The sequence below is a fragment of the Schistocerca nitens genome, chromosome 6 (genome assembly GCF_023898315.1).
Source record: "Schistocerca nitens isolate TAMUIC-IGC-003100 chromosome 6, iqSchNite1.1, whole genome shotgun sequence".
In the NCBI taxonomy this organism is placed as follows: domain Eukaryota; kingdom Metazoa; phylum Arthropoda; class Insecta; order Orthoptera; family Acrididae; genus Schistocerca; species Schistocerca nitens.
Window position 1 is genome coordinate 744,230,222 of NC_064619.1, and position 18,817 is coordinate 744,249,038.

General features: G+C 45.0%; 1 protein-coding gene across 1 annotated transcript in view; it reads left to right on the forward strand.

Annotated features, from left to right (window-relative positions):
- Positions 1 to 18,817, forward strand: part of LOC126263616 (zwei Ig domain protein zig-8-like) — a gene marked incomplete at its 3' end in the record, with an annotated part of 499,015 nt that overhangs the window by 351,319 nt on the left and 128,879 nt on the right. Inside the window, exon 5 of the mRNA XM_049960703.1 lies at positions 9,551 to 9,714. Within this exon, the coding sequence (XP_049816660.1) occupies positions 9,551 to 9,714 (164 nt within the window). The remainder of the gene's footprint in view (positions 1 to 9,550; positions 9,715 to 18,817) is intronic.

Genomic DNA, 18,817 nt, shown 5'->3' on the forward strand with positions numbered 1-18,817 from the left:
TCCACCTGGCGCCTCAGTTGGACCAGCGTTCGTGCTGGACGTGCAGACCGCGTGAGACGACGCTTCATCCAGTCCCAAACATGCTCAATGGGGGACAGATCCGGAGATCTTGCTGGCCAGGGTAGTTGACTTACAGCTTCTAGAGCACTTTGGGTGGCACGGGATACATGCGGACGTGCTTTGTCCTGTTGGAACAGCAAGTTCCCTTGCCGGTCTAGGAATGGTAGAACGATGGGTTCGATGACGGTTTGGATGTACCGTGCCTATTCAGTGTCCCCTCGACGATCACCAGTGGTGTACGGCCAGTGTAGGAGATCGCTCCCCACACCATGATGCCGGGAGTTGGCCCTGTGTGCCTCGGTCGTATGCAGTCCTGATTGTGGCGCTCACCTGCACGGCGCCAAACACGCATACGACCATCATTGGCACCAAGGCAGAAGCGACTCTCATCGCTGAAGACGACACGTCTCCATTCGTCCCTCCATTCACGCCTGTCGCGACACCACTGGAGACGGGCTGCACGATGTTGGGGCGTGAGCGGAAGACGGCCTCACGGTGTGCGGGACCGTAGCCCAGCTTCATGGAGACGGTTGCGAATGGTCCTCGCCGATACCCCAGGAGCAACAGTGTCCCTAATTTGCTGGGAAGCGGCGGTGCGGTCCCCTACGGCACTGCGTAGGATCCTACGGTCTTGGCGTGCATCCGTGCGTCGCTGTAGTCCGGTCCCAGGTCGACGGGCACGTGCACCTTCCGCCGACCACTGGCGACAACATCGATGTACTGTGGAGACCTCACGCCCCACGTGTTGAGCAATTCGGCGGTACGTCCACCCGGCCTCCCGCATGCCCACTATACGCCCTCGCTCAAAGTCCGTCAACTGCACATACGGTTCACGTCCACGCTGTCGCGGCATGCTACCAGTGTTAAAGACTGCGATGGAGCTCCGTATGCCACGGCAAACTGGCTGACACTGACGGAGGCGGTGCACAAATGCTGCGCAGCTAGCGCCATTCGACGGCCAACACCGCGGTTCCTGGTGTGTCCGCTGTGCCGTGCGTGTGATCATTGCTTGTACAGCCCTCTCGCAGTGTCCGGAGCAAGTATGGTGGGTCTGACACACCGGTGTCAATGTCTTCTTTTTTCCATTTCCAGGAGTGTATTTGTGAACCTGAGTTGCTCGACGCTGAGATGGAACATCTCCACAATGCACTAATGAAGAACGGATATTCGTGCGCCGAAATAAAACGTGCGTTGAGACAGCCACGCAGAAACCATAGTGACCTACAGGCTACTGCAAAATCTAAGGTTTACCTGCCGTTTGTTAAAAATGTAACGAAAAGAACAGGGAGGATCTTGACGAAGCGAAATATTACCGTAATTTACAAGCCCACCAGGAAGATACAGGAATACCTTAAGCCTACTAACGACGCTCGCAAACCATTGGAAAAAGCTGGAGTGTATAGAATCCCACGCAGCTGTGGAGATGTTTATGTGGGTACCACTAAAAGAACTGTTTCAAAACGTTTGGAAGAGCACAAGGGCAATTGTAGAAGAGGAGAAACGGAACGATCAGCTGTTGCGGAGCATGCTTTCCAGCCAGGGAACCACCATATTCGTTTCGAGGAGACGCAAGTACTGGCGGCCACAAGCGGATATTACGAAAGGCTCTACAAATTTCAATCGAAAAGGGGAGGGCGTGAAATTAAACGGTATATGGATGCCGGTGTTGAAGAAGATGTGTACCACCCGTCCGCCACTGGGTGACGGCAACGGCGATCGACGGCAGCGGACAGCGGCCAATTGCACTGAAGTTTTCAAATCACGTTACTTCACGCCTCGGCGCGGGAGCGCGCGGACACGGAATTTAGCGGTAGTCAGTAGCGAGCCAGTGGGTGTGTTGGACCTTCCATCGAGCTACAGATCCCCTTGAAGATGTCTCCCGCAGACGGGGACGAAACGTTGGGAATTGACACAGAATTCATCAATCGACCACGGCATAACAACCCGGATAATTATAATGGAAATGACATTTCCGGCCGTGATAGTCTACATTTTAGTATTTTGCGTTAGTGTTATTAGTAAGCCATAACTGTATTCCATGTAGCGTTAACGCACTTCTTGGCAAATAAACATCTCCTAGGCATGTCTGTGCAGTACGTCGCCAGTGAATCATAAGACGAAGTGTAGAAGCGTCCGTATAACTTGGTGAAGTACGCAGTAGTTGTTTGTTTTGACGTAGTGCCATAGAGAGGGTGCAGAATCGCCTGCTCGCTCTTCAGTTCGCAGACCTCTGAAGGAGTGAAGCGCACGGCCGCTGTCGGGTGACCTGTCCTCAATCACTCCCCCAACGTTCTCTACCCCATCATACAGCCACAATATCATTTGTCCCATAATAGGGTTCTATTGCACTTACATGTGGTACACACATTTAATATTTGTTCCTCACCCAGTTCATTTTACAAGAACATTAATTTTATACCATTAAAACACTGTTTTTAATATCTGCTGTTATTCCGTCCCCGGCAGTGTGGTAACTACTGCTCACAGAAAAAAATAATTTCGCTAGAAGCAGTGGTTTTCGAATTATTCTAGGAAGACATGAAAAGTGGACAGTAATGGTTCGGCACCCCCCACCCCCCCACCCCCGCCCCCCACCGCCACGCTCACATCGAGCAGTTCGAGATTTTTAGAATGTTGCCAGGCAACAATCGGTATCTGAAAATAACGGTTATAACCATCTCTATAAGGGCATTAGCGATATCAGGAAAACACACTTCTCCTTAGAAAATGTTTTACCAAATTAAAGGAGAAGGAGGGGAAATGGAATCGTAGGAGCTATGGCAATGGCAAGGAAAGCGTTTCTGAAGAAGAGAAATTTGTTAACATCGAGTATAGATTTAAGAGTCAGGAAGTCATTTCTGAAAGTATTTTTATGGAGTGTAGCCATGTATGGAAGTGAAACATGGACGGTAAATAGTTTGGACAAGAAGAGAATAGAAGCTTTCGAAATGTGGTCCTACAGAAGAATGCTAAAGTTTAGATGGGTAGATCACATAACTAATGAGGAAGTATTGAATAGGATTGGGGAGAAGAGAAGTTTGTGGCACAACTTGATCAGAAGAAGGGATCGGTTGGTAGGACATGTTCTGAGGCATCAAGGGATCACCAATTTAGTATTGGAGGGCAGCGTGGAGGGTAAAAATCGTAGGGGGAGACCAAGAGATGAATACACTAAGCAGATTCAGAAGGATGTAGGTTGCAGTAGGTACTGGGAGATGAAAAAGCTTGCACAGGATAGAGTAGCATGGAGAGCTACATCAAACCAGTCTCAGGACTGAAGACCACAACAACACAACATGTCCTGTTTTGGATTTTAAACTAATGGAAAAAGCTTTCCAAATTACTGATAGAGAATTTATATGAAATTCTCTGAATTTCACAGGAAATACCCAGTTTGTCGGCAGCGATGCACGAACTCTTTTACCAGCATATGAGTGATGGTAAATATTGTCCGAAGATTGCAGAGTCTATCCAGACGAGCACATGAGTGTGGTAGGGTTTTATCATGTAACTCAACCACTACTCTGGACAGTATTGTAAGAAAGTGAAAAATTATTTTTCGTTCTAAACCGTGATGCCACATGAAGTTATTGCTCTTGGCTGGTAGCACAATGAAGATAAAATTATAAGTCAGTGTTCATTGTGCAGGAGTTGTGTAGTAAGTACAGTCACTACGTGTAGACAGACTGCGAAAGGGAGAGAACCAGCCAGATAGAAAGTATTTGTGAATGGCAAGATCCATTAGCCCGTCACATTCCTGATATCCTGTAGTCCAAATCAACCATCAGCGTGAAGAAGGATTAAGGCAGACAACTGAGTAGGTTCCAAAAAAATTGTGGAACAGTCTATCGACATTTGAACAATGAAACGAGCAGTGTGACGCTCCGGCTACAGACGTGATAAGTGCACTCTCTTGGCTAAGGATCACACAGGGATCGAGACAAGACGGGAGAGATCCACACTAAACATCTCAGGTGGTCCAGATCGTATCATGACAGAAAAGTAGACACTCCACGGGAATCGAATGAACTTTCCCCATATAAGAAGCTGTCGACGGACAGGGAGAGCTGTGACACCAAATCAACAGGACTGGGAATGCTGCTGCTATACAAGCCCAGCGTCGTTTGTAGTTCTCATATCTGCTGTCGCAACCATAACATCGGCGCCTGGAAGCCAAAATAAACTGGGATCCTCTGATTGCAGATCAGTTCTAAGGAATTCGTTTTATGTAGACCTGCGTTAAAGTACATCTGTGTCACTCTAGGAGACAGTTGTGGGAACGGCGTTGCTGAATTGATGAGTGGTAGGAACTCAGTTGGTGTGTGTCAGAAGTATTCACCAACGGGGAAGGAGAATGTATAACCCAACCACTACTGTTATAATTTTAGATGCTTTTACCTAAATAACAGATAACCCCGTCTCTATGTTGCCAAGTATAACCCTCTCACTAAATTTAGTTTAGTTTCCAAATAAAGTACGCTGTTGTAGGATAGTCCTGTTAATAGGAAAAGCTAATCAATAGAGTTACATTTTTTACAGGATTTGACCTTGTGTTGTGTCTAAAGGATAAGTAAATCAGACTATTCAATTCTTTTCCTAAGATCTTACCCAGCGCTTGGAAGGAAATGCAGTGTGAATAGTACTATATTGAATCTAGGACAACTCAGTTCCAAGTTCGTTTAGTGGTTTAAAGTATGTGCTAACGTTAGCCAGCCTATTCAGGCAATGAAACAGTGAAGTACTGGAAAAGCAGAAGTATGAGTTCTGCCTACTTTATTGCTACTGTTTAAGTTTCTTATTCAAATAAATATTACTCCACGTAAAAACTACTGCTTGAGACACTGAAATTTTTTACAACTACACCCTTAAACATTACTTTTTTAAAAGAGAAAAAAGAGCAGTAATAACGTCAAGGAAGCTAAAAAAAAGTTGGCCAGTGGAGGCCTTCAGAAACGCAATTTTCATAACTAACAAACTTAAACACTAAAATACTTAGATACTAAAGCACACACTTTTTATACTGAACATTTAACTTTCAGAAAAACTCTTTCTTGCTGGAATTTACTTTCAAAAGCTATTACTCTTTGAACTAACTACCAGTCATTTAACAGATTCTAATAACTTGGCTTCACTCTGAATTTTATGCAAACAAACTTTTACTATAACACTTTGCAATAGTTAAGAAAACTTATAAAACAAGAATAGTTTCACTTTATTTCCCTGTAATATAATAAAGGATGGACGTGTTATTACTCTAACTAAAATTCTCATTACGCCTTTCAGCGAAAAAACTAAGACAACCTTTTACAAAAAAAAAGAAAAAATTGAACGGTGCCTCTTTCTATTAACATGGCACTTCATAAGTTTGTAAAACAGGATACTCGGATTAATCAACACCAGGAAGGAACCTAAATAGATGTATGACTAATATGAATTAACAGGGTGAACCAGTTTGTTTAAACTCCAAGAATGATTATTTACTAGTAAAACACAATGTTTACTATCTGGTCGCTGTAAGCTTGAGGGTGGCGAAAAATTATGACGGCTATAGTTAGCCACGGTACTAATAACTTGGCTTCACTCTGAATTTTATGCAAACAAACTTTTACTATAACACTTTGCAATAGTTAAGAAAACTTATAAAACAAGAATAGTTTCACTTTATTTCCCTGTAATATAATAAAGGATGGACGTGTTATTACTCTAACTAAAATTCTCATTACGCCTTTCAGCGAAAAAACTAAGACAACCTTTTACAAAAAAAAGAAAAAATTGAACGGTGCCTCTTTCTATTAACATGGCACTTCATAAGTTTGTAAAACAGGATACTCGGATTAATCAACACCAGGAAGGAACCTAAATATATGTATGACTAATATGAATTAACAGGGTGAACCAGTTTGTTTAAACTCCAAGAATGATTATTTACTAGTAAAACACAATGTTTACTATCTGGTCGCTGTAAGCTTGAGGGTGGCGAAAAATTATGACGGCTATAGTTAGCCACGGTACAGCATGCATGTATCTTGCTGTATGGGATCAATTTCTCATCTTGGCATCGTTCTATTTTACATTCAGTAGCCCAACAACTCGCGGGTATGCCGTAAACTGTTTTCAGTCTTCATCAGAGGCATTTTTGTGGAAATTTGCAGGTATAGCTTCTCCTGCTCCACAAAGGTGTTGCTCAGTCACTGCTGCCTACAGACTGTGTGACTTACTTCCCGCGCTAGCTCTAGGTAGCGCGCCAATTTGCCCTTTCCACCTATCCCACGCCGCAGAGCCACATTCGTTTCAAACAACAGCACACTGGCTTTTACGTAACACCTATTTCTTACATTGTTCCTAAGCGTGACCATTTCTTGCAATAGTCAAATTTACATTAACATAAACAGTTTATATACATAATTATTTATAAATACAATGTGTCACCAGAAAATTATCTAACGTAATAAACAATTTACGTGGCATTTTACATATATTACTCAAATACAATGCAAATAATTTCAGTTTACAGTGTATCACACTTTGCGTATACAGAAAATATAGTACCAATAAGCCAAAATTTTAAAGCAAAAAATTATTAGAAAAAATAGGTGAACCACAAACAAGTAGTGTTATACATGGATGTCCAAAATTTGATTCTTTGACACAGACTGCTGCTGGAAGACTCGCTGGAAGGCAGCAGCAAGCACAGGCCGTCAGACTCGGCCATTACAGCGCCTCCTCTGGGTTTGTGGTGGTTCTCGCGCTGAACCGTGGCACACACTCTCCTTGTGCTGATGATCTTGGATCAGTGGTAGCAGCTACAGGTCCCGACATTCTCTGTACACTCCTAGCGGCATTTTTAACGAGGTGAGAAAGGGGGCCGCTCGCTGTTGATACCTATAAACTTAGAGAAGGTCTTCGAAATGTCGAACATGAAGAGTGTTGAGGCGAGCCACAAGTATCACACTTCCATGTAAGGCAGCTGTTAGAACACGATATGGAAAGCAACCGGCGTAGAACAGATGGAATCAATAAAGTGTAGCAAATACTCTGACCACAGTAACTGCAGCAGATGATTGTTAATACTAGGCGCTGGGTGCCCTGTGCAGGCATGCTGGGCACTCAGGAATGCTTTTCCACTCGTAACTCTGTCAGACTCCAGGCTTCTAAACTTGGAAATGTTCTGCATAGCAGCATAGTTATCGCTTTCAGAATGACTAAAGAAGACATTTGGCTAACAACGAATTGTTTCATGCCCAAACGGAGGACGTCTGTATTACAGAAAGGTCTAATCCTTTGTTACGAATAAATGTCGTAACTCCCATGGTGAAAATTTCAGATTTCTCATTTCTGCTACAATGAATATTTCAACGCAATAATCCTACTTCTCAGCCTACGTCCCTATTAAAACTTTTTTTCAAGTCATCTAAAATGTTTCACCTTCCCTCTTGGGTATGGATATTTACACTGTTAGTATTCCTTATCAGTTACGTGAGCAAGTGTGGTACGTGCATGACATCGTGATACATGTGTGGCATACAGCTGAATTTGTGACCTGCGCAGAAACCACGTTGTCTGCCGTGTGGAAATAATTGGGAACAGGGAACTGTGGTGGAATGGTAACCATACCTGCCAAGTGTTCCGGTTTTCCGCGAAGTTTTCCGGATTTTGGGATACTCTCCCGGTTTTCCGAATGAACATAGTTTTTTTCGGATTATCAACGCGCGAGATTTTCCCCGCCCACTGCATTCATATAGTATTTCAATTTTGACTTCTGATAATAGCTGCTATTTTGAGATGCGAGTGTTTGAAACCCGACGGAGAGTCGATCGATATTATTATGGATAATCCCTTCTCGCAGAGTATCGATGCGATTTTGTCATTAACTCTATGTGTTGAAACACCGCCGGCAAAAGTCGATCGAACATTCTATCGACAATCATATCTCACAGTTTATTGCTGCATTCTCTTTGAGCTTCGACTGAATGTTAGCGGGAAAGATTTTTTGATGCTTGGTATTATGCGGTGTTTGCAGTATGTTCTGGTATTCGTGCAAATGTGTGACGAATTTTTGTGCGTTTTAGTTTTTTCGTGAGGAGTTCAACTAAGAAAGGATATCATCTGCTGAATTTCTGTGTATTATGTGATTACGGAAAGATGAAACATTCGCATTCTGTTCCATGTGTTCGTGTGATATAAACATTTTTTTACGACGGAAGAACTAAATTAATAAATCATATTAACTCCTTTAAACACGTCACCAATACGAAGATGAAGCATAGCAGTAGGAAAATTGATTCATTTTGCAGATTCATGTCTCGGCTACTGTTGGGTGCGAGAACTTGACAGATGATACCAAATGGGATCTCTTGATGAGCATTCGCTGGCCGGAGTGGCCGAACGGTTCTAGGCGCTTCAGTTTGGAACCGCGCGACTGCTACGGTCGCAGGTTCGAATCCTGCCTCGGGCATGGATGTGTGTGATGTCCTTAGGTTAGTTAGATTTCAGTAGTTCTAAGTTCTAGGGGACTGATGACCTCAGAGCCATCTGAACCATTTTTTGATGAGCATTCGTGGAGCTGATGGTGATCCTAAGCACGGTAGGTTAGCCAGACTAATGCTCTCTGTGTTGACTCTGCCGCACAGCAGTGCTGAGTGTGAGCGTGTGTTCAGCTTGCTGAAGAAGAATCACAATCAGTTTAGGTCCTCCGTGTCGAGTGAAACTCCGGGATCCTTTTCTGTTTTGAAAACAAGAATCAGCGATCCATGTTACATAAATAGTTTCCCTTGAGAATTTCCGAAGAAAGCAAAGAAAGCTACTCATCTTCATGACTCCTATGCAGCCTGTGAGGGAATATAGCCAGTGTTCTGTGAACTTGAGAAAATTTTGCAAGTAAGTGTAAATAAATGTTCCGTTTAGTAGTTGTGTAGCTTGCAAGACCAAGAGCAGAAAAGCTCATTTTTGTGTAGTGTGTAAACTGTTCCCAGTGTTAAGTGACCAAAAATGAATACTCATCAGCAAGTAACTTGTGTGAGTACCTAATTCAGAGTTCGAAAATAGTGATCTTAAAATGTACCCTACATTATGTGTGTTAACATTATCTGTAATCTCCTTCTGTGTAGTCTTTTCTCGCCATGTTTGAACACATTGCGACGCATGCACGCGTTAAATTTTTTGCGGTTTGGGATCTTCTGGATTTCTGTTTCTGAAAGTTGGCAGGTATGGGTAACATTGGGATACTTACATTAAGTATGTATTCTCTGTTACCTTGCTAGGTGTGAGTTGTTAGTCGCAGGGGAGACTCCGTCACAGAAATATTTTCCGTCCAGAGACAAATATATTTTACTCGAAAGTTAAAAGTACGCGAGACACTTGATGATTTAAGTCGATCTGCGAGATGTAAGACTGTGATCAGGAGTCTACTTTGGAGGTACCTCTGACTTGTGAAGAGTGCAGCGGCGCTGCGACACGCGGCTCTGTGGACGCGACCCCCGTCTGCCCGCAGGCGACCTCTTCCCGGAGGCGCAGAGCACGGCTGCGCCGGCCGCGCGGCCGCCCCCGGGCCCGCCGGACCCCGAGTTCGACTCCAACCTGGTGACGAACGTGACGGCACAGCTGGGCGGCACCGCGTTCCTGCACTGCCGCGTCCGCAACCTGGGCGAGCACACGGTGAGGCGGCAGCCGCAGCAGCACACGACACCCTGCACTCGCACCACCGCACAGTATTGTACACACTGCATGTACAGATTTTTCTTTTCTCATTCAGACAGGTCACCAATATCTCGTGTCCTACCATACTGTCTCTTGTTCTTGTCAATGTTTTCGACATGTTCTTTTTAAGACAGACCTCCTTAAGCTTGTGAACTATACTGATCAACCAGAACATTATCACCGTCGACCTACAATCGATATAAACCCGTCCAGGAGATAGCAGCGTCTCCTGGCGAGAGATGACTGCTGATCAGACACACATGCTGTGCACGTAGTATAAATGAGCGTCCTCTGCCTGTGTAGAATGGGGGAGGCGCGCGATATCTCTGAGTTTGACCGAGGGCATACTGTGGTGGCCGGGGGTTCGGCGTGAGCGTTTCTGAAGCTGCACGACTTGTCGGATGTTCTAGGAGTGCCGTGGTGAGTGTGTTCAACAAGTGGTGAAACCGAGGGGAGACCACGTCCTGACATGGTGTGGTTGGGCGGCCACGCCTCGTTACATTTGTCGGACGTCGTAGCTAGGTTGGCTAGTATTAGAGAACAGGCGGAGATCTGTGGAGCAACGAACATCAGACTGTAATGGTGGTCAGAATACATTCTCTGAATACACATTGCACCGAACACGCCTAACGATGGGCCTCCGGAGCTGACGACCCACGCATTTGCCAATGTTAACACAGAGACATCGACAACTGCGACTGAAATGGGCATGCCACTATTCGCACTGGATACTGGCGCATTTACAGAGCGTTACATGCTCTGTTCAATTCTGATACCTACTTTATCATGCCATTGGGAGAGCAGGAATCCGTTGTCTTCTAGGGGAACAGGGATGGAGCAAGTCGGTGGCTATTCAGTTTTACTCTGAGGAACATAAACGTGGGCATCAATGGGTAGAGTGGAGGTCCTACAAGGCAGGATGAAGACCATCTTTAGGAAGATCATGTCCCATATCACAAGGCTAGGATTGTGATGGTGAGGTTCGAGGAACACAGTGGCGACTTTTAATTGATGTGGTGCTCCCCCCCCCCTCCCCCAAGCCCACCATATCCGAACCCTTTCGAACACATCTAGAGTGTGATTGAACGTGGCGTCCGAACTCATCACCCCTCCCAGCAATTTACTATAACTAGGTGACTTGTCTGTGCCGATGTGATCCCAACTCCGTCCAGCGACCAAGCGAGTCCTCATTGTTTACGTGCCACGGCGCGTCGCCAGTGTTATCCGTGCTAAATGTGGACAAACCGGCTGTTAGGTATGTGGTCGCAATGTTCTGACTGATCAGTGTAGTAACTCAACTGTCCTGGGTGTTGTAGTCAAATGACCTGTAGCTGTCAATTTGTAACTGAATTAGTTTAAAATCATAGCTGAAGTAGCTACAAGTATCTCAGTTGCTTCTTTTACTGTACGATTCAGTAACTGAACTGATCTTGTTCTAGGCAGAGTGGACTCTGAACGAAATAACTTATTTAATGTTTGAAGCCTTGTAAGTATACAATGCATGGCTGTATTCTATTGAAAGAGACATTTTCCTATTAGGTCACAAACCACACGAACGAATAACTGAAAAGAACATGCGCATACGATGACGGTAACAACGAACACTGGTAAGCCAAAACGTAATGAGCACTGGTCACTGCGTTCTAGGAAGCCGCGTGATGGCGTTGCGGGCATGTGACGCGGTAACAAAAGTATGTAAGCGACGCATGCACGGACGGAATATCACCCTAGCGAAGATTTGGGCTCCAAATGAGGAAATCCATTGACATCAGCAACATTGACGAAGGGAAGGTTATTATTACGCAGAGCCGTGAACGAGTATCTCGAAAACGCCACAGCTGGTGCAATGTTCACTTGCCAGTGTCGTGAGCATGTACAGAAAGAAGTAGGACAGTGAAGCTAGCACTGGGCGGTAAATGGTAGGACGCCCCCAAGTCTTCACAGTTCGGAGGCTCGTCTGCCCTGTAAAGTAGGATAGAGGTTTATCTATGTGATCTCTGCCGACAGAGCACAATGCTGGTGCACGCACAAGTGTTCCGGAGCACGGCATACTTTGTTGAACATGGAGCTCCGCACCAGACCACCCCTACCTGTTCACATGTTAACCCATCGTAGCGTCAGTTACGATTGCAGTGCACACGGGACCATTGGAATTCGACCGTCGGTCAGTAGAACATATGAATCACATTTCTGCTACCCTGCGCCGGTAGTTGTCCCCACAAACGCCGTCGTCGATGTGAACGGCGCCTCGAAACGTGCAGCGCACCACCGAGGCAGCCTGGTGGGTGTAGTATTTTGCTATGGGGGACATTCTCCTGCGCTTGCATGTAGCCAATGGTAGTAATGGAAGACGCGCTGGCAGTTGCGTACCACCTGCATCCCTTCGTGCTCGATATGGCGATGTCATCTTTCAGCAGTGTAATTGTCCGTGTCCCGGAACCAGAACAGTGTTACAGTGGTTTGAGGACCATTGAAGTCAAGTCATGTTGATATCTCGGCGAGAAAATTCACCTCATGTAAATCCTATTGAACCCATCTGGATAGCTATTGGATGCCATGACGCCGTATGCAAATGAGCGGCCCGTTATTTACGCGAATTATGTGACCTGTACGTACACATGTAATGTCACATACGTCCACAAACCTAACAACAAATTGTGCAAACTTTTAAGCAACGTGAACTGTAACCTCCGTCACAAAGCAATCTCATGGAAGGTCCTCGCTATTACGCGAAAGAAAGTCTTCACAAAAGCTTGCAAGCGAGAATTTACATTTCAAAGCGACTAGCAAGACTCTATACAAGTGCATTTGCTCAAATATCGAATAGTTGAATTAATCAGTGTGGTCGCCTCATGTAAAAAGCCATTCAAAGTTGACACACGTCCTTAATCCGTAAAGCATTGCATACAAGTAGCATGACTAGATCTCACAGGAGAAAACCGCATATCAGGCATCAAGATCTGCGTAATTCTTCCCCACACACTGGAACGGAACTCCCCAAGTTTTTGAGTTCCACACTTCCTCTGAGGAAGCGAAAGAACCGATTGAAGATACTGTTGCCGCCTGCCCCGCACTTCGACTCAAAAAGTGCAGCTCACACCGGCCTAGGGTCGACTATGGAGCGCATCTCTTGGGATGGCAGCAGGCGCTAAACGCATGTGTAAGGCGACTGTAGCGTTGATAACGTGGCTAGTTTCACACTTCTTCGCCGATTTTGCGGAGAGTCTTCTTACTTTTTCTTCCATAATGGCAGTCCACTGAACACACCTAGGATGCTTAACACAACAGAAAACGGAGAAAGCCATATCAGACAAAAATGCACAACAGAATACGACTCAGTACAACACAACGATTCATCTGGCATCCGCAACATTGCCTGAACATTCCCATCACTAACAAAAGATTTTGCCTCAGGTGGCAGTTCGGATTGTGCAAGAAATTTGGGACACTGGGTCGACATTACTTCTGTCAGTGAAGATTCAGTAAAATGAAACCTTAGAGAGGCACCTTCAACATTCAACCTTAACTCACCACATCCCGAGTTCACCTGGTCTGATACCAAAATGTCAACACCTAATACCGCTTCTGTGGCCACCATCGGCTCAATAAAGGAATTTGTAATAAAAGTACGTCCCTAACATGAAATTCAACTACAGCTTGCCTTTTCAGTTCCACACTTTTTCGCAGAATTACCCCATATTCGTGCGTTGCAAGGGTAAAATTGGAAAGTAACCCATTCCTTCACTCAACATAGACACCCGAGCTCCACTAGCAAGAGGCGTGATAAAACAACACCATCAACATTAATAGAGAGAAAAAGCTGTGCAATAGTTTGGACAGCATCGTGATTCCCTTCCAACAAAATTACGCTCATGGCTTCAACATGTAATAAATTTACTTGCTCCACTTTTTCACCCGCCTCCTTACAACTGTGGATTCAGCCGCTGGCAGTGACAGCCTAGGAGGTGGGCTGTCTGCTCTCGTGTTTTTCAGAGCATCAGGTGAGACTCTTTCCTGCCAGCGCTCGTTTCGCCGTATTTGGTTGCTCAGCTCCCCGCCATTCGGAAGGCGCTCGACCGAGGGAGGCGCCGCAGTGCTTAGCACAGTGGACTCTGGAGGGCAAAGGTTCAAATCCCTCTCCGGCCACGCCGATTTAGGTTTTCCGTGATTTCCCTAAACTGCTTTACGCGAATGCTGTGTCGGTTCCTCTGAACAGCTCAACATTCGATTTCCCTCCTCATTTTTTCGGTGGGGATGTGCACTCTACTTTAGCTGATGACCGCAGTGTCTTCAAGAAGTTAAATTCTACTCTCCCTTCCTTCCTGAAACCACTTGAGCAGATAAGGCGTATTGTATTCATGGCAAAAATTTTGTCATCTGTCCGATTCACTAACTGCCCTACAATCACTTCACCACTTATACCCTGCAGAGAAAATGGTAAACTGTCCTTCTCCGACAGGTATCGTTCTAGTGGATACTGGGGCATGTGGGAATTTGGGGAAATGAACCAGTGGACCAAGCCACCAAGGAGGCTTGCAGCGAACATGACGTGACACAGTGTGCCAGTCCACCGCAGGCTCTCATTTCTCTGTCGTGTCAGACATCCACGCTGTTGTGGGAGTGGAGAGACGCAGTGACCGACAGGAAGCTGCTGTTGCTGAAGCCAATTTTCCGGCCGCGGCATTCCTCACGCCGGACATTCGGGCGGGGTGACGTGGCCTGCCCCGGCTTCGAACTGGCCACTGTCCGCTGACACATGGCTTCTTGCTATAGTAGTGGTAGGACACTCCACTCAGTGACGCCCGTGCTGTACAAATCACCGTGCACCGCATTTTGAGAGAGTGCAGCTTATATTATGATGAACGGGGGTTGGGGGGGAGGGGGGTTGGGGGGGGGGGGAGCGAATTTCGGTTGGGATGTGCACTCTACTTTAGCTGATGACGAGATAAGTGTGGTAAAGATTTTTAAATTTTGTGAAGCGTCTGTACTCCAGTCTAAGCATGTAGGATAGAGATTTTACTTTGTTGCACGGTGGCTGGCTCCCATCAATCAGCCATCTATTCTATTATTTTAATTCTTTCCCAAGCTTTTTCCTTTTAGTTGCAATTTGACAGTCTGGGAACCTGCCTGATCATCTAATTTGTGTGTGTGTGTGTGTGTGTGTGTCTGTAAGCGTGCGCGTTTGTATGTGTGCATGTTCCTACACATTCATATAACTGGTTCACTTAGACGAGCAACGGACCCTATTTTCTTTAGTGCGGATGTGCCGTTACGTACCTTGGGAAATCTCAGAGTAGCGAGCATGGAGGACGTGGACAGGCGGCGGAAGGTGAAAGTATCGGCCGGCCGAGAGGGGTCCCGAGATAGTCCCCGCAGTTGTGGTTAACTCTTGTGTTGCGGGTAGGACAGTGGTCAAAGCAGCTGCATACTAAGTGGGAGATGCCCGGTTGGAATCCCGTTTTCACTCATCGCCTGATCCTTTTTCTTTCTCCCCCCTTCGAAAGAACAGACACTACGCATTCACACAAAATTTCTGAAGGCTTCTGCATCAAATTTATAACGAGCAGCTAGGCATTAGGAACGATACAGAGCCTGGTTATTTATCGCCATGTCCTCAACGATACTAAGGGAGTTTGTGAAATACATTTATCGGAAATTTGAATCACGATTGCCCTACTTTTTTTTTTTTTTTTTTTTTTGATCTCGCACTCCCTCAACCAGTAGACAGACAAGAACACGTGCCAGAAGTTCTCATATCAGTAACAATTTCGAGCAAGAGGCCGCATAGATGTTGCATGGTCGCCTTCCAAATACTCGCAGACAAACTATTTTACGTCCAGCTGACCGTGACTGGAGTCAGAAGAAATCAAGTAGTTGCCACCATGCTCTGGGCTGTGGTCGAAGATGACGGTTGGTATTATAATTGAAACGTTTCCTTAGAAAAATCAGTGAATTACTGTGCTGGTAAACCCCTTACGTTATTTGATTTTCAAACAGCTGAGCAAAACTGAACGCACCCAGACATTTCTCTCTTTACTTACTTGAATGATCGCTAAACTGTCACACAATATTTTTAGCGCAACGCAACCTGACTTTCAATAATCCCTACAAAAGGATGGCCCTGACTAACAATAACCTATACCTTTCATGAATCACTTACCTCACAAAAATCTTCGTTACTCAAACTATTGCAATACAAGAGCGCCAATACTGCCAGCTAAATAACAGAGTCTAACTTCAAATGGTTCAAATGGCTCTGAGCACTATGGGATTTAACATCTATGGTCATCAGTCCCCTAGAACTTAGAACTACTTAAACCTAACTAACCTAAGGACAGCACACAACACCCAGCCATCACGAGGCAGAGAAAATCCCTGACCCCGCCGGGAATCGAACCCGGGAAGATTCTAACTTCTGAAGGCACTAACTACTGATATGCATAGTCAGCAAATGAAAGATTTTTATAGAGGACAAACAATATGTTCACCTTAATAGTGTTCAAAAGTCATTATATATATATATATATATATATATATATATATATATATATATATATATATATATATATATATATATATATATATATCAGTTGATGACATCCAGTCTTACAAATTTACTGTCTCTGACGGACACACGTCCAGATCATCCGCTCTCAAAACTCTGCCATCTCTCTCCCCAGATCCACCACTGCTGGCCGCTCGCCTCCAACTGCGCAACGCTACGCGCTGTTCACATCCAACTGTCCAACACTACAGTAGCAAATTCCAACAATGGAAACCAGTCACAGACTGCACACAGCACAGTCAGTGATTTTCATATAGAGCACTACATGGCGTTGCCAACATAAAAACCTAAACAGCCTACTTACATAATGAGCGACAGGACAACATTCTTGACCTTTTATACTGAAGTCCTCCTCCGGACGCTTCAACACTTCTCTGAGGACAGCGTGGGCCCTAACCCTATTGATCATGATAGCATCCCTTTATAGTGTAGCGCGACTGCAATTCTTGCTCTGGAACCTTTCAAAATCATTCGACTTTCGCAGCTCTCCCGCTTCGCGCTTTCTTACAGTGTCATGGGGACCGCACGTTGACGCCTGTCTGAATAAAAGGGCAAGGCTACCTTAATACCCTCTAGTTAGACGAAATTCTCCGTATCATCCGTTCACCTTTGTTGGGCACTTTAAAAATCTCCCTGTACTGAGACAGTCAGTCACTAATTCCTAGGCTCCGACTGACAGATATCCCCTTTGGCACCCTTAAATTTCACATCTGGTCAGCAGGCTGTAGTTCAGCGATATAACGCCAGTTAGATATGGGGTGTCGATGGCTGTCTCTGGTCAGGAACATTTTTAAAGTACTTAAGAAAGGTGCGCACGCTCACCGAGGATGTTGGCAAACTAGCGGGGGAAGAGGGTGGGGGTAGGGTTCTTACGGGTAGCCTTTGACGCACGTGAAAGTGTTGCGTCACTCCGTCCTCAGTTCACAGGATGGAGCGGAACAGAATGGCTGAAAAAGCAAAGCATAAACATCCTTCGTTACGTCGACCCCAGTGATTACGCCCTGTGCATCAAACAAAAATTGCAGTAACGCTGCACTCCAAAGGGATGCTATCACGTACCATGATCTTGCAGGCCCACGGCAGTTTTATAAAAGGGTGGAATTGTCCAGGGGTGTGAGCAGTGTCAAAGTTCATCAAGAACGTCATTCTGTTGCTCATCGCACTGTGAACTACCTTCTGGGGGCCAAATGAGTGAATCAACATCAGAAGGGAATGGGTGGTTTCATCGACGCTCAGATGGTTCACATAGCCACGGTGGCCGGCTTCATCGACGCCGTTTATACAACCCCCTGTGGCCTTTTCCTGACGATCGTTACAGGCGTTGCGTCCGACATGTTTTCGTCGGCAACCTATAAGAAAACCGTATGATTTCCGTTGTGGTTTGAACTCCATCGCAGAGCGGTCCAGACTTGAGCTGAAGTGTTGGTAAAAGGGGTGTGACGACATTCCAGTCGTATGACACGCCAACCGTGACGTTGGCCAGAATTGTGGAGAGATTTGGTGCACCATCAGAGAGGAAGGCTGTAGAGCCTTTTGGTGTAAAAATTCAGATTTCTGTGTGGAAATAGAGTTACGGGGATTCGAAAGAATTAACCTTTAATTGTGTAAGAAAAAATAAAGCTGATTGCATCCCCAAAAGATACAGAACTATTTTCACGTAGTAAATATTACCCATCTATAATGTATGCAGTTGTCTAATACCAGTGGCAACAGATTAAATAAGCATTGATATAACATGGAAATGGAAACACCGGAATTTCCAATGAAAGAGAAATAATGAACAAACTTTCAGACGCATGGCAGAGGCGTTTTGAAAGATCACTTGATATCAATGAACGTCATACATCTGAAATTTTTAGCGCCACAAGTATTTCATGATTTTATAAGTAAATAACCACACAAAAATTGTCGAACGTGAATTACTCTTCTCCAGATAAGAACGAAAGAAACACATAAATAACGTAAAAAGACACTGGATATGTTACTTACGGTAACTCTAAACTGTGCAGTAGTGTCTGTGTTTGTCACACAGTTGAATCCAGTTTCAGAATATCCTCTTATTATGTGCCAGAATTAAATGATATACTTATCAAACAAACCAATGAAGCTTTATGGTATGCATATAAACAATGAGAAAGTTCTAGTGTAGCTGTTCATGGCAGGATAAGCTGTTTGAAAGCTGACTAATCACTACTTCAAGATTCAGAATCACTAACACAAGTGTTACGGGACAGTTTTTCATAAACTGCTCTTTGACCGTATCAATAAATCTATATTCTGATGAGGACAACCAATCCATATAAATTATTAACACTGCATAAAGATATGGACACAGTTACATCCAACACCAATGAATGTAGTCCAGGTAGCAATAAATAAAGAAGGGAACCCCTTGATCAGCCCTTGAAGCTCACGTGGCAGGTCACTAACCGCCTTGTTATGCTGGGTCAGTCATCAACAGATGCAGCGTGGAGGGGCAGAGCGTCAGCGCACCAC